Below are 27,318 nucleotides of genomic sequence, written 5' to 3' on the forward strand. Positions count from 1 at the left end.
CCGAACTGGATTAAGATATAATCCACAAATTGTAGGAACAAACGTGCTTGATTCCATCAGGCTGCCACAGACGGGGAGGCAAGAAGTAGTACCTCCCTGTTGGGCTGCTGAGAGATCATCTCCAGTTGGCTTCTCCTCTCCTTGGCTATCTCCATTCTAAATCATTACAAGAACTACCATGTAACTTTAAGAACTGGTGATTGCCTATTTTCCTCTTACTTTTCTCCTTTTGTGTTGGGCCTTTTAGATTATAAACCCATGGGCAGGGACTGTCCCCTTACATTGATATTATGTAAGACACCCTGGGAACATTTTTGACCAAAGGTTTTTTGGCTGAACCACCCAGAGAACTTTGGCTATTATGCCATATAGAAATGTAATAAATAAATAAATAAGAATGGGATGAAAATGCTTTAAATAAATAAAAAGGATACTATCAGGAGGCCTTTTCACCAGCAATTTTTTTAAAAAAAATAGTGCATGCAATTTGGAGCAAGATGTAAGGCACTATCACCTTTTCTTTTTTATTACTCCATACGCACATCAAAAAATTTTTCACTTAAATTACTTACATTTTCCTTTCCTTTTTCTTTGTGTTTAGCCTCAAGAAGTGGAGCCTCAATGGTGCCCTCCAGAAGTTTTGGACTTCAACTCCCATCAAACTCAGCCAACATGGCCGAGTCTGATGGGAGTTGAAGTCTAAAACATCCTTGACAATGGCCAAGGATGTTGGGAATTGTAGTCCAGAACATCTAGAGGGCACCAGGTTGAGAAAGGTTGTGCTACCTACACCTGCTTTGGATACACTCCAAAATATGCCATATATACTCAATAGTTGGTTGCAGAAATATCTCTTCTCCTGCCACCCACAAGCATCTCCTACAGATAAGTGTGGGCTCTGAGTCATACCTTTAACACCTGGTGCACCTGCTTCACCTCTAAATCCTTGAAGTCCAGGAGGACCTAAAAGAAAAACAACATCAGGAAGAGTTAAGCAGGTGATAACTGAGCACATTTTTGAAAGACAGAAAAGGGGTCAGATGTATCTTTTATTTTTATCTCTTTTTGTTGGTATAGCTTAAGAAGTAGTGGGCCAGGAGGATGCAATGTACAGATGCTGCCCAGCTAGAAGACCTTGGTTTATGGTATTTTACAATTTGTGAGGACATGATACTCACCTGGAGGACCATGTGGACCTGGTGAACCCATTGAACCTGGGAAAGGAAACATTACAAGAGTTCAGGAATTATGGGATAGAAATCTAAACACACATCATCCTGGCTTTGCAAAGATATGTGGGCATCCATTAGTAAGCTTTGTAACTTTAACAGAGTTGAAACAGGGTCTTGGGGTCTAGGAATCAATGTTTATTCAACAGGTTAAAGGAGAGCAGTCATATCTCAGCCAGTTCAGAAGAAACTCATCAAAACATTTTCAGAAACAGTCTTTACAGGGCAAGGCTCTTTCTTAGTTTATATGGATTTAGTGTCCCTCAAGGATAAAGTTTATCTGAAATACAGTAGATTTTGTTTTAAATTGATGGCTGTACAGTAAATTTGCCTATGGCTGTATAGTGAATGTCACTAACAGAGGATGATTGTTTTCAGACAACCAAGTGATTGGTTCAGACATTATGGCAAGTGTGATGGATACTTCCCCGAACAGGAGGAAGCAGGATTCAGAGGAGAGTATCCAACGCTGCCTGTGCATTAGGAAGGCCCACTGTTAACGCAACGGGAAGCTAAAGTGTCCTAAAGCAAATGGAAAAGATCCAAAAAGCTCCTTTCCAGAATGCAGAAGGTTAGTTGAAATCAGAGAAGGGAATTCCGCTGACCTGTCTTGTTTCAGAAATCAGTGTCTCCACTCATTTCTGGGGTTTAGGAAATGCTAGCCTCCTGTAGTGCTAGCAACATAAAACAGCAGCAGTGCAGTAGCAGTATAGGATACTGCCCAAAGAGAGGGAGAGAAGGGACAGTACCACCTACATTTGACTCCTGCTGCTGGCAGTGACCCTAATGGCGGAGGGAAGGCTCCCTGCCCTTGTTTTATAGACCACTGTTGACCTTTTATGCAAAATACTCAATTACCTTTAAAACCTGGGCTACCCGGTGGACCTTGAGGTCCTGGCTCGCCAGCAGGACCTACAGAATGAAATGTGAGAAAAATCCATTAGATAATCTGCTGTAGCCCGATTCCTTCTGGCCTGTTTCTCTTTTCATATTAAATGGCTCTGGATCATGAAGATCAATTACACAATGCCACGGTTTGTTATTATAAAAAGCATTAGAAGGATTGTACTTGTCTCCGTGACCTTGGAAATGGGATATTGCCCATTCACATGGATGCCAACGGGAGGCTATGTGGTCTGTAGGCAGTCAGGTGGCCTCAAAGTCAGCCCCATGTACAGCATGTTACAGTAGTCCAAGTGGGATGTAACTATGGCAGGTGTGATCGTGGGCAGTTCAGGATATAAGGCTGTGGCTCAGTGACAGACAGCATTGCAGAATAGCAGTTCAATAGTGTTTTCCAATTCTCTCTTTTCGTCACCTCACCCCTCAATGCCATGCAGGCGGACAAATTCGATAGCAACCAGAGCTCTGTGGACAGATAAGGTATTGTTCTCCCAGCCACAAAACAAACCCCCAGATGGCTTTCTTTTATTGGATCCCATTACTCATTTGGCAGCCCATATACTGAGTCTTTCAATGGGACAGCGTCTTGATTCCAGGCCTAGTGGGTATCTATGATTCATGAATAATTAAAGAACAACAGGCAGTGCATTCTTGGGGGGGAAAGCTAATCTCTTTTGGCCACAAGGCCCAGGTCTTCTGACATCTATGTCACTCGGACATACGCTGCCTCTGACTTTCAGTTCATGTGGGGCAGCAGAGAACTTCAAAAGGCCTAGCCAACGCAAATCCATATGTCCCAGAATTCTTTGCAATGCAGAGGGTTATGCTATCAGATACTCCTTGGCAGACAAGTTCCAGTAGCAGAAGCAGTAAGCCTACATGCACCAGTTGCTGGGGAACATGGGCAGGAGGGTGCTGTTGCATCCGTGTCCTGCTTGTGCATTCCTGGTTGAAAGCTGGTTGGACACTCTGTGAACAGAGTGATGGACTAGATGAACTGTTGGTCTGATCCATCCCAGCATGGCACTTCTTATGTTCTTATAATGGGAAGTGTTCCCTGAATGTAGAAAGTTTCAAAACCACTGGTACTAGCTTTGCAGAATCCTGAAAAATCTCTTTTATTTGGGGGGAACAACCCCACCCCCAATAATTTTGTAACCTTTGACGATGTCAGTCACATTATATGGGGAAGTTGGACACAAAATTATTTCTTATCTTTGTCACCTTTCTCTCCAGATCCTGTTTGGCCAGGCTCCCCACGAGGTCCTGGGGGCCCCTCACGTCCTCTTTGTCCCATGGGACCTTCCATGCCAACTTCACCTGTAGAGAATCAGTAGCTTAGGCCCAGGTCTCAACAGCTCACATGTTCTACTCCTTACTGTCAGTACAATTGTCACCATAGTACACTGTCTATAGCAGGGGTACAGAAAGCGCCACTTGTGGGCCACAGGCAGCACCCTAAATTTCCAAAACCCCAGCAAGGAGGGAACTGGTGGGGAGGGGACACACACAAGAAAAATGCTTGTGTGTGTGAGAGAGATGAATGTGCATGTATGTGTGTGTATGTGTGCGCACACAGATGTGTGGCTTCTACCACCCTGGTAGACATCTGATGTGGCTCCCAAGGCTGAAAAGATTGTGCACCCTTGATATAGTGGCAAAAGACTCTGGACTGTGTGAAGTTTCTAGGGTGGCCAGGTGACCTCTTTTACAAAAGACAGTCCTCTTTTTGGAGGGCTACTAGAGGACTGTCCTCTATTTTGAAAGTGTCCTCTGTTTGAAGTGCTGCCCAGTCCAAGTCTGTTTTAAAGACAAAGAGCCATGAGAAGGAAGAGCTGGCCCTTGAAGTGGCCCATTAAGAGCACATGACCAGAAAACTGAGCAAGGCGTGAAGGTCACCAGGTCTTCCCCTCTGTGGTAAGATGGACTGTGTTTCTATTTAATTTTTGATAATAATTCCTACATTTGCACTTCTTCTTTTTTCCCCAGTGATGCATTTCCTCTTTTTGGGTCGATACATAAGTGGCCACCCCAGACGTTCCCTCTGCTGAGGCCTTGGATAATGAAACGGCTGGAAAGTTCTGCTTACCCATGCTGCCTTTTTGTCCTTTCTGCCCATCAGACCCAGGGTGACCTTGCAGACCCGGAGCACCTGTTAGAGGGAAATTAAAAAGAGGCGAGTTGCCCCACTGTCCACACAATGCTACTTAGCAGCATGGGAGAAAATGGGGAGAAGCTGAAACAAAATTAATCCCAATATCTGAACTTAAAATTTAGATTGCTGCTTTAGATCGCACCTTTCTGCATTATCACCTTTCAAATGGGCACACAGGCATCAGCACAATATACAACCGTATCATCATGTTAGCAAAGACTAAATGAAGGCTGCAACCCCATGAACGCCTTCCCAGGAGAAAACCTTAATGAAACTGGGACTGAGTTCTAAGTAAACCTGCGCAGAACTGCCTTGTAAGATTCGTGTGTGTGCCCTATTAGTGATTCCAGTGCTTTATTTGGAAGACTCTGGGTCAACTGAAGTTACTAGCCCATTTTTAAATTCTAATTCAAGAATGAAGGATTTAGTTTTGGGGCAAAGAACAGAGGCAGTGTCCTGCTGTGGTGTCCCAGACAGTTAGAAAGTCTGCAAACAGTGACTGTTCTTGAGTTCTGCCTACCTGGTATGCCAGGGAGCCCTTGGTCTCCTGTAAAAACAAAGAAATGGAAAGTTAGTGTAGGAATCTATCAATAATGGCTCTTGATCCTTTCAGTTTCAACCAACTGGTGATTGTCATCCAATCCAAAAGCCAAAGGGGAATGATGTACCTTCCTGGACATCCCTATTGGAAATTCTGGAGGCATGTATCTCTGCCTGTTCATGGTGTTCAGCAAAAAGCTTCTTGACAAATCAAAATCCTCTTTACATAATGGGAGGATAGCAATTCATCATCTTAGGATGCTGAGAAAATGAATAAGGTCTCCCTTGGTATATAATGGTTGGCAAATGCTGTCATAATTTCTCTTCCACCTAGAACTGTCAGTGTATTGTATCAAGTTAGCAATCCAATAATATAGATTTCAGAATTTCTTAACTCTTTGTACGGTACCAAAATCATTAGATCTGGCAGTCATACAATATGCTCATCTCTTGCTTTAAAGCAATTGTTACTTGTTGTCAGACGTTAGATAATTTAACCTTTAGACTATTGATGATTATTTCCTCACCTTCTACATATGCTAAATTAAAAATATCTAATATCTATGCTCCAATCTAGCCATTTCTGGTAGCAACGGAAGTTTCATTACATGCACACATTCCCATGCACACAAAGCAAAACACAATACAAAATCCACATTTGGGCAATCACCTTGGGCAATTTTTTGTGGATTTTTTGTTGGTCTTAATCAAGGTATTGCACAACTATGGATTTTGGATGTTTTACCCTCATGGACCAGCAGGGCTACTTTTACTTTTTTAAAAAAATGTGCTTTAAAAAACACACAAAGCAAAGTTATTCAAAATATGTTGGTATTGGAGAATTTTGAACTTACCTTTTAGTCCCATATCACCTGAGACAGAACAAAAAAATGGGGGAAATGGTCAGCCATAGGAAAGTTATTTCTCTCTCTCTCTCTCTTGTCATACCTAGGGTGAGTTTTGAGAGCTCATGAAAGGCAGGAAGACCCCTCATCTCCTTAGCTGAGCCAACTTATTCCCTCTCTCTGTATTTCTTCAGAAGAAATAAGATTTTCCTCTGATTTGTCTTAATGTTTTGGGTTTGTGTTTTTTTTTTTTTTTTAAAAAGACACATCCATGCTATGAATTTAAACCTGTTTGAAACTGGTTTGAAAGTGGTTTGCTATCATGGCTTACTACAAAGAACTACAAAAAATATAGTATTCTAGGGCACAATCCTATGGCCCCTAGACAGCATCTGAGGGGCCATAGGATATTTCAGATTCCCCAATCCAAGGTCAGAGACAGTGCTCTGACCTCGGAGGGGGGAATCAGAGTCCTGTTCCCTCCCCCTTGGAGCCAGTGTGGAAAGAACCATGTAGGCTGCTCCCTGAGGTCGGGAACTCAACCCTGGAGAAGAGGAGAAGGGGGTGTTCTCGTGAGTGGGGGAGGGGAACAGACTGGAGAAGCCGGGAACAAGTTCTTTTTAGGCTTTTCCAGCCGCCTTCTCTCCCCCTCCGAAGTGCCCCAGGTAGACAGGCAAAAAAGTGCATCTAGCAATGAACACAGGGTAAGAGAATGGGGAGGCAAAGACCGCCTCCCACCCTGCATAGGATGGTCATAAACCCCCAATTGGGTGAGGTTTATGATTATTGAGGAATGTACCCTTAGATTTCTTTTAGAACTACATTCCTTGGTCAAGAGCCATGATTATTATTTTTCTTTCAATGTGCTAAAGAAATCATCACAGATACAATTTCAGTTATGTGACAAACATGTCTGAACACTCAAAGAGATCCCCATCAAATATTAAAACAAAAATGTGGGAAATTGCTACCTTTTTGTCCTCGTAAATAACCTGCAAAGGAAAATAGAACAGCAATCAGGTTTCTGTTGCACTAAAGAGGCCAGAGCTATTTCTGGCTTAATGCTATGGTAGAGGGCAGTGAAATTAAGTGGAACATGGCTGGTCTGGAAAGCAAAAGCATTTTATGTTGGGACCCTTTTGGTCGTCATCCTAAGGCTACCTCCTCATATCACAGTGAGATAGCATAGTGCCATCCATCATAAAAAATAATAATCCTAGAATGTTTAAGAACATTCACTGAAGAAGAATCAAGATGGCCTCCTGGAGAGAAGCATATGAATGTTCCTTGGTGTGGCAGTTGTAGTAAAAAATATGGCAGTTATATAGCAGAAGCACATCCTGGAACCACGGTACCTAGCTAGAGATGCAAAATTTCTGGAAATTTTGAAGCCATGGGAAAAAACCCAGTTTTTTCCCGGGGAAGGGGGTTGGGGTTGGAAAAAAAGGAAAATTTTCATTTAAAAATTAAATAATGCAATATTAGCACTTTTTACAGATTGAAAGTCACTTTGTTACTTTAGGAACATAATATGTAATTATGTCTAAATTGGTTTGGCATAAAATTATTACATTTGGTATATTAAAAGTACAGTGTATTCAAACAATTATTACAAACTTAATTTACTTTTTTATTTTTATTTTTACCTTTTTGGTAACAAATGGAGCTACAAGCTCTTGAACTGTAAGGAACACCTGAACTATAAGGAACCTCTTTGGTTTTTCCAGTTTATGAGGAGTAGGCAAAAAATAATTTAAAACAACAACAACAGAGGAAACCATCAACATTAGTAACAATGAAAATTATTTATGTCTCCGCTTGTCCTCCACAGTGTCAAGCAGACATAAAGCACTCATTCCCATAAAAAGAACTGAGAAAAATGGGGGACCAAGATTCAATGAATATGCCTGAAATTTAATCAGACTCATTTTCTGAGCTATAGCTAACACTATCAGTTTCAGTCTCTGCTTCAGTGGCAGTGCCCCCTAGAGGCAGAAATACATCTTGCTCTTGCATTTGAGAGTTGTAGTCTCAATTTGCAACCTAGGACTTGCTTGTTCTCGGTGCACAGAAATTGTAATAATCTAATAGATTATAGAAGTCATTTGGAGAAGTAAGTATCTGAACATCTTGCCTTAAACATTTTATTTGTCATGCTAAAATAAAACACCCCATAATCCATTTTTTCTTCATTTTTTTCTATTTTTCCATTTTTTTGGAAAAAACCCAAAAAAGGCTTCGGAAAAAATGGGAAAAAACATTTTCCCCTCTGAATTTTCCATTTCCCCCCCTAGGCCTTCACATCTCTATAGCAGACAGCCTTCCCTTATATACACCCAGACAACAACTACGATCCCCAGAGGAGGCCCTACTTGCCATTCCGAGACAAACAGAACACTGCCATGAAGAGCCTCAGCGGTGGGCCTTCTCTGTGGTGGCACCCACCTTCTGGAGGACTCTCCCTTGTGCAGTTTGGGAGGCGGAAAACATAGTATTTTTTAAACTCCTCCTGAAGATATATCTTTTTACATTGGCTTTCCTTGGTCTTTAATGTAGCTGGTTTTATGTTGTCTTTTAAAGTTTTTAATGTTTTAAATTTTTACTTGTTGTATTTTATGGTTTTTAATTGTGCACTGCCCAGAGAGCTTTGGCTGATGGGCAGTATAAAAATGTAATAAATAAATAAATAAATCAATCACAGCATGGTGACTTAGAGGAGATATAGAGAACCTCTGCAGGGCTTCCCCATCTGGCTCACCAGCCTCTCCCCAGGACCTCCCACCTCTCCTACTGCTGAGCTATAGGGCTTTTCTACATGAGGCATTTATCATGTGCTTGTCATTCCCTATTCACAACTGCTTATGGGTTCTTTAGAGTAGAATATGTAGCAGTGTCACTGAGGAACTCAACATGTTTTCTGGCAAATCCATCATTTCATTGCCTAACCTCATGGAATTTGGTGAGCGTCTTACCTTGATTTACTTCCGAATCTAGCCTGGTCTTCATTAATGCCCACAGCTGATATTCATTCATGTCACTCAGTCTTGCTCCAAGTTTGGAAGACTGCCCATCTTTGCTAATGTGCACCTCTTGTTCACTGCCAACAGGATTAATTTGCCAGTAGCTGGCACGGGATTCAAGGCTCTCCACGCGGGACCTCAGCTTCCTTACTTCCTCCGCTGAAAGGTGAAATTAAAGCAAAGAATTAAATGGTCAAGTTCACTTTCCTCTCTTTGCCATCTAGAGATACTGAGTGTCTCTACAACAGTGGTATATGGCACACTTGTGACTGGCCATTCACAGAAGTTTGTGGGATTTTTGTGAACTGCCCAGAGGGTTTTAGCTACTGGGCAGTATAGAAATGCAATAAATAAATAAATACATCATCAATCTCCTGCAAGTCTCCTGCGCCTTCCCCTGGTTATCTCGTTCTTAAAAAAACACCCCTAGATATCCTGATTTTTCTGAAATATCACAGGATTTCCTAATGTGTGCAGCCAAAGTTGCACTACAAAGCACCCACCAGATGGCACTGTTCCATCCAATGCTATGTGAACCAAGAGAAGGGGAAGTTTTCAATTACAGACCATGTGCTCACCCCTCTCTGCCCATGTAAGGCAGTTCATTACAATTGTATGAGAGAAGCAGGTAGCAAAGCCCCAGTAAGGTAACATGATTTCCCCTTAATGTAGAGATGCACACTGTTTTAGACCCTCTGTCTCCATTCTGCACACAAAATGTCAATAGAGGGGAAATGCAGCAGCTAATTTCCTTGAATTGTGGTCCAGTCAAAAGAAGACAAATCTTTCTCTGAAAGATGTGAACAGTCCGAATTTGTAGTGAATACCTGTTCACATATTTACAGTCCCAGAGCACTTCAGCCAGGGAACTCTGTATAATGATAATGTGACTGGCCAACCAGCCCAGATTGGTCAGTTTCCTAGCTGAAGCGAAATTATGTAACTAACATGATTGGGTCCCATTCAAGCAGGAGATTATCCTTCCATTTCTCACTGGGGGTTGCAGGGGAAACAGTAGAATCTGCTTTCTTGGGTTATTTATGGAAAACTTTGCCTGGCCCTGTAAAACAATTCTAAACAAGAAAAGAGCAAGGAGATAAAATAGTATCCCCAAGCCTATGAAGAAGGACTGAGGGGACAGGAGCAGGCCAAGGAAACATCGGGGCCTGCTCCTGGTGGACTCTTCCCCCACCCCCACAGGGCAAACTGCCATCTTGGCCCTGTGGGGAAGAAGAAGGACCGAGGGGACAGGAGCAGGCCGAGGAAACATCGGGGCCTGCTCCTGGTGGACTCTTCCCCCACCCCCACAGGGCAAACTGCCATCTTGGCCCTGTGGGGAAGAAGAAGGACCGAGGGGACAGGAGCAGGCCGAGGAAACATCGGGGCCTGCTCCTAGTGGACTCTTCCCCCACCCCCACAGGGCAAACTGCCATCTTGGCCCTGTGGGGAAGAAGAAGGACCGAGGGGACAGGAGCAGGCCGAGGAAACATCGGGGCCTGCTCCAGTTGGACTCCCCTCCTTCGGGAGCAGGACAATCCCATCAGCCCTTTTCCCAGTCCACTTAATTTCTCTCTCTCTTTACCTCTTCCCTCCTGAACTCCTTTTCCTTGTGTGTCATGTCTTTATTAGACTGTAAGCCTGAGGGCAGGGACTGTCTTTTTTGCTAAGTGTAAGCCGCTCCGAGAGCCTTTTTTGGCTGAGGAGCGGGGTATAAGTATGATAAATAAATAAATAAATAAATAAATAAATAAATAAATAAATATGCTCTCACTATAACCAATAGTGTAACTTTCCTATCCATGCTTGGTTTGATTAGTTATTTGTAGCCATTGTCTTCCTTAGCGATGACCTCTCCCGTCACCCGTTCAGTCGTCATCTCTTACCCAGAGCGATAAGGCCAAAAAGTAGGCCAAGGAGAAGCAGCCAGGCCAGGAGCAAACCCAGGAGCCACTTCCACCAGCTACAACAGGAGGCACAAGGGCACCAGGCAGGAGCGGCGCCTGCCCCCCCACATCCATTATCACCTTCGATTTCTATCGTGAAAAGAGGCAAGAACAGTAAAGTCAAATTAGGCGCGGGAGTGTGATGTGGTCATCACAAAGACTTAGGCTTTGGGCTGGGGGTGGGGGTTGGAGGAATTCCAAAATTCCCTAGCAGATATTGAATTGGTGCATGGGATATTGCTTGGATATGTGTGTATGGGCGTGGGTGTGGGTGTGCTCTGTTTATATGTTTGTAGCTAAACTGTTTCAATATTATGCATAATACTGGATTTTTAAAAAGGTTTTAATGGTTTGTAAACTGCCCAGAGAACTTTGGCTATTGGGCAGTATAGAAATGCAGTAAATGAAATGAAATGAAATTTAGATTCTTTTTCCAATTAAAAAAAGTCATGAATGAACAATCAAACAAATCTGAAAATTGTATTCATATTACAGTTGAATAATCCGTTTTTAATTATCCAAACTGTTCCTAACAGTTCCCAGACTGCCTCAGAAGGCTGGAGGTATTTAAACAGAGGCTGGATGGCCACTTGCCACTAGTTACATCCTACACTGAGCATATGGAGTTGGACTGGATGACCTCTCAGGTCCCTTGCAAGTCTATGATTCTATGCATTATCTCTCCAGATAGAAATTATGGTTCCAAATCTTCTCCATGCAGCACTGCATTGGCCTAATATCTCTTACATTTGGGAACTCTTTCCTTACATTCATCCTTATTCTATTTTCATCACATTCAGTGTTGACCGGCCTAGGATAGTTCTCCCCCCTTTAATCAAGGTTAAGATTCCTTCAAATTTCACCTTGGATAATCATATTATCTTTATCTTTCTTAAAATGTAGCATCCCAAACACGGTGAGAGTTGGTCTCATGTAGTAATTAAGAGCATTGAGCATTGAGCAGGGGGTTGGACTCGATGGCCTTATAGCCCCCTTCCAACTCTACTCTTCTATGATTCTATAACTGTATGATTCTATGCGCTACAAGCAGCAAGTCCCTAGTTTAAATCTCAGCCCAGTGATGAAAAAGGCAAGATCAGAGTGTATAAGAAAGATTTTAAAGATTTTCCAAGATTTTTCAAATAACTCTGATCTTCCTCAGGTGAAACTCCTCATCACCTAAAGTAACAAAACTATTACTTTACACTGCAGCACTATACGCACTCTTCCAGGAGTAAATCTCCTTGAACTCAATGGGACTTACTTCTGAGTAGATTTAAGTTGGATTGCACTGAAAATGTCCTGTTTACTTTTTCAACAAAGTCTTGTGGCACCTTAAATACTAACACATTTATTCTAAAGTTTCATGGACAGTATCCATGGAGGATTATGCTGCAGCTGCAAAAATTGTGTTAGTCTTTAAGGCACCACAAAACCTTTCATTGTTTTTGTTGCAACAGACTATCACAGCTACCCCTCTGGAAGCTGTTTACATTTTATCCCCTTCAGGCAAAATGGGCTTGTTCAACCATTGTGCAATCACATGGGATCTGATTTCTAAGGAAACAGTGAGCTTGGGACACGATGGTCATTGAATAATGAACAAGTGGCAAAAAAGGGTTCTACACCTAATGTGACAATTGTGTTTGTCACATAAGAGCAGTGTTACCCCAAGCAAACACGTATACGTGTGAACAGCAGACATGAATCCTTGACACACATTTACATGACCCTGGAATGCTGACTGGGCTATGGCTGCTCAGGACTAGAATGCACGTCTTTACAGAAATGTAGATGTTGTCTACCCTTTCTTGGCAGCATGAATCATTAATGTAACACTGATGTACCTATAGCAGACATGATTGCTGTGTGAAGTTAGAAAATGGCTCAACAACAGTTCATCAGGGGGATGCCTGGAACTGAAACTCTGAACTCGGTCCATATACATCAGAATACTAAGTGAGCTCTTCTGCAGCTCCTGTTTCTTGCAAGGGAACTCTCTGGTGGATTGTAGCAATCCCCAATAGTCTGGAATACACTTTCTGCAGTGCCATTTACTTTAATTGTCATGTTAGGCAGTACATATCCTTTGGGTTATAGTTTCGATCCAGCCCCTCCATATCTGCGGTTCGAAAGCAGATAACTAGGGCCACACAAGGGAGGCATGTAACCAACATTTCTAAAAGCCATCTTTTATGACTAGCCTCTTATTATAAGATATTCAATTTACCCAACAATATATTTAATAGATTATTCTCTGCAAAATTTTACTTCACTATTAAGGAAAAAAGCAAATTACCTGCATAGGTGGCCTTGTCCTTTGTTGAAACAGATTTTAATCCTCCTATTGGAACAACAAGAACATGAACAAAGGGATAACAGTCTTTCTACATGCAGCCACACCCTTTGTTCAAAAAGAAGCTTAACCAAAGCAGCAGCTGCCATTCCAAACAAGGCCCATAGGAGAATAGCTGTCGTGTGGCTTTATTGGTCAGAAAAAGGAGACACTACTTTGCATTTTTCACGGGGCCTGAAAATATACAGGGAAAGCCCCACAATGGCTGTGGATCTGCGCCATGTCAGTTAGACAATGCAAGCACAGCTTCACAGCTTCCCCGCAATGCTGCATTTTGAAAAAAACAGGGATTTACCCCGACATTTTCAAATGGAGGGAGGTCAACATGGCACTTCCACCATGTAACGTCACTCTGCGGCCAATCTGGGGTCAACCCAGGGGCGGAGCCTGGTAGAAGGCGACCAGCACGGGGTTGAAGAGGGAGAAGGTGCCAACCCAGCACCACAAAGACAGCCCCGCTGTCAAGAGGAGGCAAATATTAGAATAGTTACTGCAATCCACAATAAAGATATAAACAAATAACGAGAAGGATCTTTAAAAATATGGTGCAAAAACAGTTTCAAAATGGGAAACAATGGTTGCAAACAGCCCCAAGAAACATACATTTAAAGAGTTTGTGGTGGGAACATTTTTGGCTACAACAAGGAGGTTCAAAAGACAAAACCAAAGACAAAACAAAAACAAGACAGCTGCCCCAATATATTGTTCCTGGTATGTTTCTTGGTGAGCAGAAGTGAGGTAGCCCTGACTAGAAGTGAGGTACTCTGAAATGAAAGCAAAAGTGAGGGTACCCATGAAGTGAGGTAGTGCTGAGTAGCTCTTGAGGAAATTTTAGAAGCAAATGAAGACGTTCCCTTGATAAAAAGACACAAATCTTGAAATGTTTCAGGAACAATATAATAGCGCAGATATGTTTTTTTGTTTTTATTTTGAAACTATTTAGAAATACCCTAAAGCATTTTTTCACCTCAACAATCTAAATAGATGAACATTTGGTACATTTTCATTGTTTCCTATGCACAATTTTCTCCTCTGCAAGTATGCATGAGAAAAGGGGAAGGGAAAAAAAGACTCCCCTTGTGGCTCATTTATCATGTATATATGTCAGGAAGTCACAGTTGACAGAGAGCTCACAGGGCGTGTTCCCACGGTACAGGAGTCACATGCACAATTTTTCAAACATGATAAAGTACACAGGTATATACATTTATTTCTGCACCCATATAGGAAACATTTCATGTATGGAGCAGTACTAATTTTCCTTATCAAGGCAGTGAATCAAAGATATACCATTTGTTTCAGATTTCAGGTGGGAATCTCCAGCGTAAGAAGCAGCAATCGCCTGCTTGTCCTTCTTTAGCGTGTCTTCTGTATAACAGCCTGTAAAGGACCCAAAAGAAAACACATTTGGTGGTAGCTTAAAATAGACTTCACACTCAGCTTGTGTAAATTGGCCTAGTTCCAGGGTCAACAAATCTCCCTCAATTATATTGGCTTAGTAGTTAATACATGGGATGATTCCACTGTCCACCAGAAATATTAATCCTCTCTTTACTAGGTTTACATCCCATGAAGCTGATTGGTCGGTGATTCAGGACAAATAAAAAGAAGTATTTCTTCACACAGTGCATAGTTAAATGACAGAATTCACTACCTCAAGATGTAGTGATGGCCACCAATTTGGATGGCTTTAAAATGAGGTTGGATAAATTCTTGGAGGAGAAGGCTATCAATGTCTACTAGCCCTGATGGTTATGTGCTACCTCCAGTATTTGAAGCAGTAAGCCTCTGTGCACCAGTTGCAGGGGAACATGGGTGGGAGGGTGCTGTCCTACTTTGTTGGTCCCTCATTGACAGCTGGTTGGCCACTGTGTGAACAGAGTGCTGGACTAATAGACCCTCAGTCTGATCCAGCCTGGCACTTCTTATGTTCTTATCAGTACACAAATCCAGATAACCAACTCTTGTTAATTTAGAAATTACCTACGATGCACTGGATCAGCCTGAAGTTCGCTTAGAAAGTACTGTGGGAATTGCTCTGCACATGAATAACTGCTGCTGTTATCTTCACACAAATGCACAGTTATCAGAAAAGTAACATGAGATACCAGCCTGAAAGCCTATTCACATAATCACTTTGGCATGCGGTGGCCACAGCAAAATTCGGTACATCTTAGTTCCCACCTCATGGTGAACATGTATCCTCATCCCTCACACCACTGCAAATGCTCAAAAAGCTGCACACAGCAGAGGATATACACAAGTGCGGGCTAGCACATGCAAAACGATCAAGCACTGCTCTTACGATTGCCACATGGTTGGGTGAAAAGGTCTTGACAGCATAGCAGATTGGGACCTGATACCTCATGAGATGGGGTAGAGTTAACACAATCAAACCCTCAAAGATATTTCACAGTGATAAGTACTAGGACCAAATCTCACATTACCACAATGGCACAGGAATAGGAAGCTAGACAATATTTCTGTGGGGAGGAACCATATGATTAGATATTTAGACATTACTGGAATGGCATAAAACTAGACCATGGGGAAGCAGCAGCTTCTACATGGCTATGGTAACACCAGAATTGAGTCTAAATCATCTCTCTGTGTGGGGCTTGAGGAATAAAAAGGAAACAAACCTTTGCTAAGTCCAGTGCTGGATGCACTAAAAATTTTCCCACTGTCCTTGGTCATGATCAACAGCTCCATCTCTTTCTTGGGAGTGACGTTCTCTTTCTCTAGGAGCAGAAACTTGCAGTCTTTGCGCAGGATGTCATCATTCTGAGAGCCCATTGTGGCAGCGGCTGAGAGGCATGAAAATGGTAAGGAAGGAGAAAACGATAGTATGCAAATAATGTGCAACCCTACAAACAGGACTAGCTCAAGATATTTTGCCTCGTGAGGTGACAGACAAAATGGCGTCTTTCCTCTTGCCATGTACAGAACCCAAACAAACTTGCATTTGAATATTCACCTGGGCGTAGCATGTTAGCTTAGGGGGTGCAGAGTTCTATCCTCCCAATAGTTTGCCACCACTCCTTGCCCCCAAGGATCTGTTGCCTGAGATGGCCACCTCACTCTGCCTAATGGTAGAGCCGGCCCTGCCTTCAACTATTTAAGCCATCACTTTTTTTCAACCTCAAAATAAATTTTGCAGATCTGAAAATCTGGCGTTCCACATTTAGGACACAATCCTATATAGAAGGCTGAGGGGATATAGGGTTAAGCATCCGCCCTGCTGAGCTGGCAGAATGCCAGATACGCCACTGCCATGGCAAGGATACCAGCAGAATGCCTCACATACACAAGAGGAATGGCTCTGACCACCAGCAAATATTGCCCCCCTGAGATGTCATGGGAGAGTTGATTGGGTCCTGAGGTTGCAGTGTTTGTGTGCAAAAGTTTGACATTCGGTGTCCTGGACCCAATCCTGTAGAGCTGCCTGGGATCTCTTGGGAGAATCATACTGGGCTTCCATGTTGGGGACACTGTGACACTGGTGTTGATGTGTGTATTGAGGGGGCGTGGTCTCATCTTGGCCATACCCCCAGATCACCCAGTGTGACTTGGCTCCCTCTGTTTCTGGGTAGCGTGGGGGTATATTCTCACCCATATCCTGGGATTGGAGGGCAGTAGCGGTGTTGCCAAAGATGCTGGGGCTTTGGTTGACATTTTGGCAGTGTTCTAATTTTCTATCTCTCCCATGTCTCCCCATCTTGTCCCGGGGTGAGCGTGTCCCGGATATGGCAGGTCTGTTGGCATAGCAGTGGCATATATCTAGTCCAGGCATCATTGCAGAATAAGGTTTCTCTGCTCACTCTACAACCAGCCAAATGTTGGATTTGGAGAAAACGAATTAGGTTTGCTTCTGAGCCTTTATAACAGATAGAAAGGCACGTTGGGTACAGCTTTCTTTAATAAAACACCTCTAGTTGAGTAAAATTCCACCTATTGGGTTTGTGCCTGACATTGCTGTTAAAGGCCCAAGAGCATTGCTAAAAAACGAACGTAGAAACTCTGTTCAAAACAAGGAGAAGAGAGGTTGCATCTAAAAGATAATTCTAATGGTATAATTTGTAATTTGGCCCTTTCCTGACACTGCAGATCTCAGGCTAAAATGTCAATTTTAGGACTTTTACTTGTCAACTTCATCTTGTATTCTGTGTAGAAATCAGTGGAGGCTGTTGACTCCAATGTCAGTGGGGTGATGAATCCGCTCCAGGTTTCAGTCAGAACTCTAAAGGAACTATAAGGTTCGAAGCTCCTTCAGAGTTCTGGCTGGTTCTGACTCAAGCCTGGAGTGGATTCACTGCCCCAGCATTGGAACCACCACGTTCCACTGGCAGAAATCTGACATCCTTCTATCAGCAGCACCAGAAAGGGCACTGGAAACACCCACATCTGCAAGGGCACATGGAGGAAGAGTCCATATGAATGACAGCAGGGAACAAAAGCTCTGCAAGTCCTAGTCCCTCACTTAATATATTATTTTCCTAGACTGATGAGGCCAGGGCTTTCCATTGGCACTGGAAGATGGAGAACTCAGAAAATGCTAGAGAACTCTACAATAGCCTGCAGAGGCCTATAGCAGCCTTCCTCAACCTGACATCCTCCAAATGTGTTGCACTACAGTTTCCATTATCCCTCCAGCCAGGGATAATGAGAATTGTAGTCGAACACATCGGAAGGGGAGTGCCAAATTGGGGAAGGCTGGCCTCTAGTGCATATCAGGGATGCAAATAGAAACTAGTTCTGTCTTCGATTTATGCAACACGTAGGTAGAAAAATTTCTGTGGAGATAGTCCAGCTTTTGTGCAGGCAACAGACACCAGATTTGGTTTTGCAATTAAGTAGCATGGTGTAAATCAACGCTTACTCCACTTTGAGAAAACTTGCTGCAAAACGGGCATTAGGAAGGAGATGAATTAATTCTCCAAGGGCTTTGATATGCTTTCATTCTTATTTCCAAAGTACAACAGCTGCATCTAGTGGACAATCTGGTTTAAAACACCCATTGGTAGGGTTGTCTTGTGGTCAATGAGTGTTAACAACCAGATGAAGGGGCTTAGTGTCCTCTTTTGTCCTCTTGTTTGGCAATGTGTAAACTGCCAGCTGGTGGCAGGGAAGAGGCTGCCGAGAGGGTTTAACACACCTTGCACCTGCCCCCTTTCTGTGGTTAAAATCAGCCCCTATCCCCACCCTTTTTGTTTGATGGGATAAATCCAGATTGATACATGGCACTACGTGGGCAGTATCCTATGCTGTTTGCCCACCAGTGGGATCCACTGCCAGTACAATAGGGAGTTAGCGCTTTGTAATAGACCTCAAAATGAGGGGAAACACTCGTTTCTGGAAAAGGCACTGAGCTGTCCTGATCCAGAAACAAGTGTTTCTATTAGCTTCCAGCATTAACTCCCTGTTGTGCTAGCTGTGTGTCCTGCTGGTGCAGCAGAATGAGTGGGAGTACAGCAACAGCATAAAGTATTGCCCATAGATGTGCAGTTGTCACATCTAGTCAGGTCCATGTAGCCAGCTTAGATATTAGGGTGTTTTGTTTTGTTTTGTTTTGTTGTAGAGCCTAACTTCTCTATAAGGATGATCAAAGATTAGCAAGTAAATATTCCTTCATACAAAATAAACTCTGTTCCTAAAATGCCCTCTTTAAGAAATAACTTTTCCAGTACTTACTGAAAGCAGATTTTTAACATACCGCTCTCCAGCATATAAGATAGAACCGCTCGGACCTCTGATCATAAATCGTGAGCGCATTCAATTTTTTATACTAAAGCTTGACTTCCCAATAAGAGGTGTAAAGAGGAACAATGAGGACAGAAAACTGCAGATTCAAATAGGATTGAGTCCATTGGTAGGGAAATTCTTATGCGGAAACTGCAAACTTGGTAAAGCCGCCCATGAAACAACTTAGCTTGAGAATGGAAAGTACAGTTGGTCAGGAAAATGCAGGGGAGAGTGCACATGTACAGTTCGTATTGTTGCAGACTGTGTTCAAAAGTTATGATACATGAGTGGAGCCTAGAAGCAGGTCCATTGGGTGCATCATAGTGATGCTCCTTTCTACAGAACTGCATTAACAATAGTTTCAAATAAGTTTCAAGCCTGCAAGTGGGACCTGCAACAAATTCTTGTATTTTCATTAGCGAAGAATGCCTTTGCTCAAAACTAGGATGATGATATGGAAAGGAGGGCAGGGTTCTTGCAGCTTTAACCGTTGTGATGAAGAGGGAATTTCACCAGGTGCTGCATGCATACAAATGGCACCTGCTGAGATTCCTTTTTCTATACAACTGTTAAAGGTGCAGGAGCCCTGTCCTCCTTTCCATATGGTCACTCTACTCAAAACATGTTTGCATTTTATTGTTTTCTGTTAAAGAAACTTGAAACCTGGAGCAGATTCACTGCCCCACTGAAATTGGAGCCACCAGCCTCCACTACAATGACAGGTGAAATAACACGCCCACCTCCCCTCTCCATGGCAAACATGTTCATGCTGTGCAGTGAGCAGCGATGCCATCCCATGACCTGGGGTGTATTCCTACGACCTGAGAAATGACAGAAAGACTCACCAGTTGTAGACGAGGTGGACACCCCTGTACTAGTCACGCCAGAGCTCTGCACAGTATTTTTCTTTACTCCATATGCTGTTGTTGATAAAAGGAGAAAGGGAGGGGAAGAGAGAAAACCCTTTCAGCTCACAATTGCTGGACGCCAAAGGAAGAGATCTCGAGGTTTGCTTCTCCCAGCACCAGGAGCACCAAACAAACAACAGAGGAAAAGGGACCTCTCTAAGAAGAGGTACTAAGGAGTAATAAGTAGCCATTTAGCATTTTCTGAGACTTCAAAGTGCTTCCCGTACATTAGCACAGTAATCACGATAACAACCTGTAAGGCGTTTGGAACGGCTACCATTGCTTAGGTATAATGCTTGCTGTCCCATCTCCACAAAGCCTGTTTGACTCTTTGGACTCGTAGCCTGGGGATCGGCATGGCCCCCCCGTGTGGTCTGCAGATGTCTGGGGCTCTGATCCAGCATGTTGACTCTCACAAACCCCTTCAACAAGAAGCACCCTGCCCTGTATATCGTGTTATGAGCATGCCAAAAGTGTGATTGGCAGTGCAATCCTACATGTACTGTTGGGCCATGATCAGTGTATGGGAATAAGGGAGCTTCATCAGTAGCTGCAGCAGGACCAGGGATTTACCTGGAATCACAGCTCCAGGTTTTCGAGGGCCTGTGGGCCAGATACCCTCAATGGGGCCCCGCCCTTAGTGAGCCTACCTTCTCACCGCCATTGTCACCAGCAGCTATTGCTCCTACTCCTCTTTCTCGTCATTGCTACTACTTGCTTACTTGGAAGGCAGAGAGCCTGGGAGCAAGTAGGCCGTGGCACCTCCTGCTCCTGCTTCTCACCAACACTGTTCTCTGGGCCAGAGCAAAGGCAGGTGAACAAGCAGGTTACAACGGTAAAGAGGAGGAGGAACTCCAGGGGGCTCTTGTGAGTGGGCCCCTGCTGAGGTATGGGCCCTCGACTGGTGCCCAACCATGCCTACTCTTAATGCAGGTCAGGCTAAGTCAGGCCATGTGTACATCTAGCTCTGTATTGTCTATACCAGGGGTGCAGAGCCTTAAGCCCAGGTTTGAAATCCTGCCCTCCTGGGGTCCCAATCGGGTCCTCCAAGGTTCCTCAGAAAGCCCCACCCCCTTTCCCCTGAGCACCAATCATTTTGCAGTTTCCTGGGGTTTGTGCATTTTTCCCCACTCTAAAAAAGGGGAAATGCTTCTCCCTTAGTTACTAGCAGCCAGAGCTTTCAGTTAAAATACGTTGGTATTTTGGCCCCTGCCTCTATTGCCTTTGGTCCCACCTACCACTGGCGTGCAGCCCCTGATGGCTTCCCCAAAATGGAATTCAGCCCTTGGACTGAAAGAATCACCCCTGATAATGCTGAGATGCAAAGTATGTGCTCTGCCACTGATCAGGGACCCTTCTGCCCATCTGCTGCCCACCCAGCAATGACTGAGTTTAGTGAAGACAGAGGGCATCAAACTGGCTGCAAAACAGGCCTGTCTGGGGCTACTCCATGGCAAATTATTCAGGATGCATAGAAATGTGTTAGGGAGCAATATTTCAACACTCGTCTCAGGAATTTAATTCCTAAGGCCCATGTCATGCCATCAAAAATGGCCCAGATCCTAGGTATTTTCATAAAAACTTACCTGTGGAGGTTGCACTGTTGCTGACACCAAGAGTGCCTGGAGCCAGGTTGTTTTGAACACCAAATACTGCAAAGAAAAATTCCCTGGGATAAGAGGCAAGTTTATAAAAAAGCAAACACAGCCACAGTGACTCCCCAGCTTGTTAACTGAACTGCTTCACAATCACATTTCCCTCCCATCTCTTTGATTCATAATTCTGTCCCACAACAAAGACCATGTGGCCCATTCAGTGGGTGTTTTTTTCGCACTGCTTTTCCTGCATACAGCAGGAAATGGCGGCATGTTTCGCTACGGGGGGCGGGTGGGGGGAAACAGATTTCCCTGGGTCTTTTTTTGAGACGGGAAAATGATCAGAAGGGGTGGGAGATGCACAGGAGGTGGACAGCGTCGTGAATAGGACCCGCAAAAATCCGTGAGTGCCCAGTAAAGAGTGTGCTATAAAACGCTTGTCTGATGGAGCTCTATGCTTCATATTCACACCTTATCAAAAGTGCATGAATGTCTGTAGCATCTCATCTGGAATCAATTCTTATCACTGGGAGTTACCTTGAGAACTATTTTTGGAGTTCAATGGTGAATTTCTCCCTTCTCAATGCCATGACTACATTTCTTGGATGATATATCAAACTGGGACTGCTCATATTTCACAATGAAGCAAGATCAATGCAGGCTCTAATATCCTGGCTCAGAGGAAAAGCATGGGAATCTCCTTTGCTGCCAATCAGGCTTGGAGGAGACCATTGTCTTGTAGAGCTGTCCAAGCCTGGACACCAGGTCTGGAGGATTTTCCCGTTCTCCTCCTGACTTGGAGGAAGAATTGGGGAATTTCCTACACTGGCACACAGACTTAGAAAGACTCTGCAACTTGTTCCAATTGTGCTTTTTATCAGTTCACTGATTTAAAGCCTTGGGAAGACTATGGTGTTGAAAGGTGGCTAAGAAATGGATCTATTAAATAAATTAAATAAACAGTGTTTTTCTATGAGGTTGCTGGTGTTTCAGATGACCCACTGAACATGGACTTCTGTATCTACAAAATGGTAGATTTCAGTTAATCCCACTTAAAGGAAGAGAACTTCTCCAGGTGTACCTGCTCTCTCATGCTACTAATATGAGGAACTGGAGTTAGTGAACAACCATTTCCAGCTCTCTCTCCCCTAATGCGTCTTTGGAAAGGTGAAGGAGGGAGAAAACGCACCTGTAGAAGAAGTACTGAGGCCAGCATTCAGAGAGGGGGAACTGGGAGCCAAGTTGTTTGGGACTCCAAACACTGTAGGGGAAGGTAGACAGAAAAGGAAGCATATTGGCTATATTGAAGAAAAAGTTCCAACACAACTGACATAGTCACTTGTTCAGTAAAGATACTATTATTCCATTGGAAAAAGCACCGTAAAGATCATGAAAGAAGTCTCTAAAATCACTGCACTTTGCAGTACTTCTCCTTTCATCCTAATACCACAAGCGGTTATTTATATGGTCAATTCACAACAGGTCTTTTTCTGTTATTCAATGTATTTTGAGTCAATGATATTATTCAAAGGAAGGCTAATTTAGATGACTCTATTCAGTGAGATGGGTTGCACAGTAAAGAGAAATACGCCCCCCTCCCAATTATCATCTGGAAAAACCAATATAACTTGAAAAGCCACTCAATAAATTTGCCTTGGAGGAAAACTCCTGGAGGAAAATCCTTCCTAACTTCAAGATCACTAGACCCTAAGGATAAAGCAAATTGTGAAACTAACTGAGGGAAAGGGGAACAATTAACGCAGAAAAATAATTACGTTACGTATTATTCACCTATTGCTCTTTCTCCTTATATAAGTACAACCAGTCATTCCATGATTTTAAGAAAATGCTCTCTCTGGGCTTGTACAGTATCACTAAGGGCGCAATCCTGTGCATGTTTAGACAGAAGAAAAAAGACCCACAGCTCCCATGGCCGGCTGGGGGAATGCTAGGAGATGTAGGACCTTTTTCTGTCCAAACATGCATAGGATTGTGCCTTAAGAGAACAATCCTATGGAGATCAAGTCTGAACGACAGAGGGCTCTCTGAGTCTGCTTCAGTGAATGTGTACCTGATCCAGTCGAATGGGCTGCCGTGTTGATCAATGATGAGCTTTGGGCCATGTTGTTGTGGTAGCCGCCGAGAGATGACCCTGCAGGCAGGGTGGAGGACCACATGTACGATGGGAGGGCAGCATTCAAGATGGTTGTGTCGTACGTCCCTGACACTGGAGGAAAATCAAAGAGAAAAATCCAAAATCAGATGCTTACAGTATTTTATAATTGGATCAGCCTTCTCCAACCTGGTGCCCTCCAAATGAGTTGGATTGCAATTCCCATCACTCCCAATGAGCATGGCCATTGACAATTGCCTTGCTGAATCACTACCAAATTTTCTCAGTGCTCAGGTAGGGATGGCAAAAAAGTGGCATTCCCTCTTTAAAACAAAAGCATTGTGAGCGTACGCCTTGTTTGAAGGCAAAATGGCATTTCTGGAAGACCTGGAAGCATGAATTGCCAAATAAGGCACAAGCTCACCAAGTGCCTTATTTTAAAGGGGAAATTCTGCTTTTCTGCTGCTGTTGCTGCTGCCAGAACAGCGTCAAGATTTAGCAGTGACTTGGTGGTGTCAACAGCAGCACTTTGGGGGGCAGAGGGGGCTGCAAAACAAGTTTGGGGAGCACATGAGGTTTTTGTAAATCGCCCAGAGAGCTTCGGCTATGGGGCAGTATATAAATGTAATAAATAAATAAATAAATAAATAAATAAATAAATAAATAAATGGCCCACATGAGGCCCACCCCTGCTCTTTGGACTTCCTCCAATGATGTACCTGATTGGGTGCTCTCTGTCACCATCTTGGTTTCCACAACAGCTTTCTTTGGTATAGGGAGGGTGCTTGATGGAGACCGTGTTGGGCTGGCACTAGCTGATCGACTTCCCCGAAGTAGTCGCTTAACATCATCCAATTCCGTCCCTGAAAGTGAAAAGGGTCATGTGAAACTGAAGTCAAAAAACAACTTCCACATGCAAACCACAGCTGAAAGCACAATAAAGAATTTAACATAATAAAACTGTCTCAGTAGAAAACGGAATACTTTATATCTTTGCATCATAAAAAAATAACTGACATATCTGAAGTGGATGAATCTGTCAATTTATATTTCTTACCATTTCTCATTTTTCCAAACTTAAATTTAATTAATCTCAAACTTTGAATTAAAAAAAATGTTTTGCATGAAAATTCGTAAGCATCTTTCAGTACATGTCTTCTGATACATACATCTTGGCCTAATATATCCCTTTTCAAGCAATTTTCCAAATATAATGCATTTTTAATGTCAGTTTCATGTGTGCATTTCTGTACGTCTTTTTTTTTTTTTACTGGAGAATTCCAATGCAAAATTTGGAGAAGTGCAAATTTCAAAGCTTAACAGAGTTTTGGTTCACATAGTGGTTTGAAAGTGTGAAATTGCAAATTCCTCCCTCATCCCTAATCTGAGCAATAGTTTCTGTTCTGGATGCTGCATTTCAAAAGCAGTTGTGCTTTCAGACAGATGGCTTCCAGCACTACCAATCAAAAAACATTGTGTAGCTATTCTGTCTTCTTCTCCTTAAACATTTTTTGTGTGGAAAGAAAAATACTAGAAGAAGCAGTTGAAAAAAGGAGGGTTACAGATGGAAAACAATATTGTCTGGATCCTCCCTCCCATAAAATTCTATGAATGAAGGTGGTGGTGGGGGAAACAATACTTTAAATCCATATCTAGCAGCTATGTCTTTTTACATTTTTACTTTAGAGTAGGCACAGGGCCCTTGATCCAGATCTGAAAAAGTCCATCTCAGAGTCCCAAAGTGGATCAAGGACCCTGCAGCTACTGTACACTAGAAGTGAAAAAGTCGTAGATGGTAAATACAGGTTTAAAGTAATATTAAAGTAATAAAGTTTTGGCCCTCAGCAAGCTGAGTAACTACACAATAAAAGCTTCACCTGGAAGGACCCTAGAACTACTACTCCAACTAAGACTACACTGCATATAATTTAAGAACTGGATTACAGTGTCCCTTACACAACATTTCTGATTTTCCATGCAGTTACTATCCCATAGATTAGGAAAACTTTTTATGACATCACAGAAAAAAAGGCTACAAAATGGTCAGAGGAGGAGGTAACTGCTGAAACTCATGGATTATTAACCAAAGAATTTCAGGTGCCTTTGTTCAAACGCACAAAACCCCCCAGCTGCAACACTTACACCTGGTTGATGGAGAAGCACTCTGCAGCCTCACTCGGATTTCACTCTCTGTGCAAGACAAAAGGAAAGAAAAGCTCATTGTGAAGTGCAAAATGTATTGGTAACTTGATGCCCTGTACACATCTCTGAACTGCAGAAGGTACATTGCTCTTAGCAGGTTTGTTTAGTTAGTACTCAGGCCCACCAAAATTTGATGGGGAGAGTATCGTTTATTGCTACTTTGACATTGCTTGTTTTAAAATGATTTGACTGCAGTAGACCCAGGAGCTTTTATAAAATTCCACGGTGCTTACAGTCCCACTTCTCCCACCCATTTTATTCTTCCTTCTACATTGTAGGAACATAGGAAGCCGCCTTATTGTGAGTCGGACCACAGGTCCACCTAGGCTAGTATTGCCAATATAGGGTCTGTCTGTGGCTCTCCAGGGTTCCAAGCAGCAGTGTTTCCAATCCTACCTGGAGTTGCTGGGGATTGAACCCGGGACCTTCTGCCTGCAAAGGAAGGGCTCTGTCATTCAGCCACAGCCCTTCCCTAATTCTGATCTTTCTGATCTGAGCCACAGCTCCTCCATATTCTGATAGTTCAATGTGTTGCTTCCTCCAGTTATCAGCTAGGAACCAGTAGGGGAACTGTTTTGAAAGGGAACGTTCAGGGCTGGCCCAGCTGCACAAACAACCCAAGCAGTTGCTTTAGCCAGCAATATTTTAGTAGGGCTGAATGTATTTCCTCTGTTCTGTTATTGTATTCCACGGCTTTGCTCTCCACTGTGTTCTCCATCTGCTTTCTGGTTTTATTTGGAGAATTTCTAACATTAATTTTGGAATCAACACATGCTCAGTTTGCCATAGTTTTCAGCTCATGTTCCCTTTTTCCCCCTTAAAAGTTACCAGTGCACATCAACATATATGCACATTGGCACATATGCAAACTAATTAAATCAATGAAAAAATAATAATCTTGATGTGGTCATACAGTTGTCTCAAGATACATTTTTGAAATATGGTTTTAAACAATGCACTTGTGCCATTATTATTATTATTATTATTATTATTATTATTATTATTGAAAGGTGGAACCAGAAGATCCTTTGGAAGTGCCTCTGTACCAGGTGATTCAAAGATCACTGAAACTCAAAACTTTTTAAAGTATTTCTGCAAAATAACCATCAGCAAAAGACAAGGCTAAGATCGTAAGAATCATGAAACTAGAATCCAAACTAGAGGAGAGACATTGGAGATCAATGATTGAATCTCCCATTACTTTACATTTTTAATTATTATTGCAAAATAGGCACTAGGCTGGTGGTAATTCAGAACAGGATCCGGGGGGTGGGGAGGAACCTTTTCTCCCCATGCCATTTTCTCCCTGTAAGTAACTACACCCACTCCAAGTGTGTTTGCCCTTATGGAAAACTTTATGGCTGCTTAAAAGAAAAAAGAAAAAGAGGGGAGACTTTATCATGGATCTCCAATGTCTTGTCTAGCTGACCCCAAAGTTCACATGAGTCTCCTGAATAGCAACCTGCAGGGCCACATAGCAGCTCGATTCCTCAAACCGAGGGCATTTTCAAAAGCAGCTTGTTAATTGGCATGGTGCTAATTGGCAATTCAAAGAAAAAGAAAACCAATCCCGCTGGACATGCCCATACACACTGTGCCTCCTAATTAAACTCCTTGAATCCCTGCAAAGTGCATGTATTAGATCTTACCTCGGGTTTGGCTTCTCCCCCTGGTAGCAGAGGAACCTGTGAAAAGCAAAAGAAATATTATCATTTGAAATCAGATTAAAAAGAACAGAATACAAGGCAAAGTTCTCTAAATAACCGC

The 27,318-nt window shown here is 42.9% G+C and overlaps 1 protein-coding gene across 1 annotated transcript in view; it reads right to left on the reverse strand.

Annotated features, from left to right (window-relative positions):
- COL17A1 (collagen type XVII alpha 1 chain) overlaps positions 1-27,318 on the reverse strand; it is an 81,976-nt gene that overhangs the window by 34,039 nt on the left and 20,619 nt on the right. Inside the window, exons 7-26 of the mRNA XM_063132614.1 lie at positions 27,201-27,236; positions 25,492-25,539; positions 24,069-24,212; positions 23,308-23,463; positions 22,426-22,497; positions 21,228-21,293; positions 19,579-19,653; positions 15,634-15,795; positions 14,282-14,371; positions 12,935-12,979; positions 10,576-10,725; positions 8,645-8,851; positions 6,644-6,664; positions 5,682-5,699; positions 4,808-4,834; positions 4,222-4,284; positions 3,357-3,452; positions 2,088-2,141; positions 1,179-1,214; positions 910-963 (exon numbers count right to left, since the gene is read on the reverse strand). Of these exons, the coding sequence (XP_062988684.1) occupies positions 910-963; positions 1,179-1,214; positions 2,088-2,141; positions 3,357-3,452; positions 4,222-4,284; positions 4,808-4,834; positions 5,682-5,699; positions 6,644-6,664; positions 8,645-8,851; positions 10,576-10,725; positions 12,935-12,979; positions 14,282-14,371; positions 15,634-15,795; positions 19,579-19,653; positions 21,228-21,293; positions 22,426-22,497; positions 23,308-23,463; positions 24,069-24,212; positions 25,492-25,539; positions 27,201-27,236 (1,620 nt within the window). The remainder of the gene's footprint in view (positions 1-909; positions 964-1,178; positions 1,215-2,087; positions 2,142-3,356; positions 3,453-4,221; positions 4,285-4,807; positions 4,835-5,681; positions 5,700-6,643; positions 6,665-8,644; positions 8,852-10,575; positions 10,726-12,934; positions 12,980-14,281; positions 14,372-15,633; positions 15,796-19,578; positions 19,654-21,227; positions 21,294-22,425; positions 22,498-23,307; positions 23,464-24,068; positions 24,213-25,491; positions 25,540-27,200; positions 27,237-27,318) is intronic.

This window comes from Elgaria multicarinata, chromosome 8, assembly GCF_023053635.1.
Source record: "Elgaria multicarinata webbii isolate HBS135686 ecotype San Diego chromosome 8, rElgMul1.1.pri, whole genome shotgun sequence".
Lineage (NCBI taxonomy): Eukaryota > Metazoa > Chordata > Lepidosauria > Squamata > Anguidae > Elgaria > Elgaria multicarinata.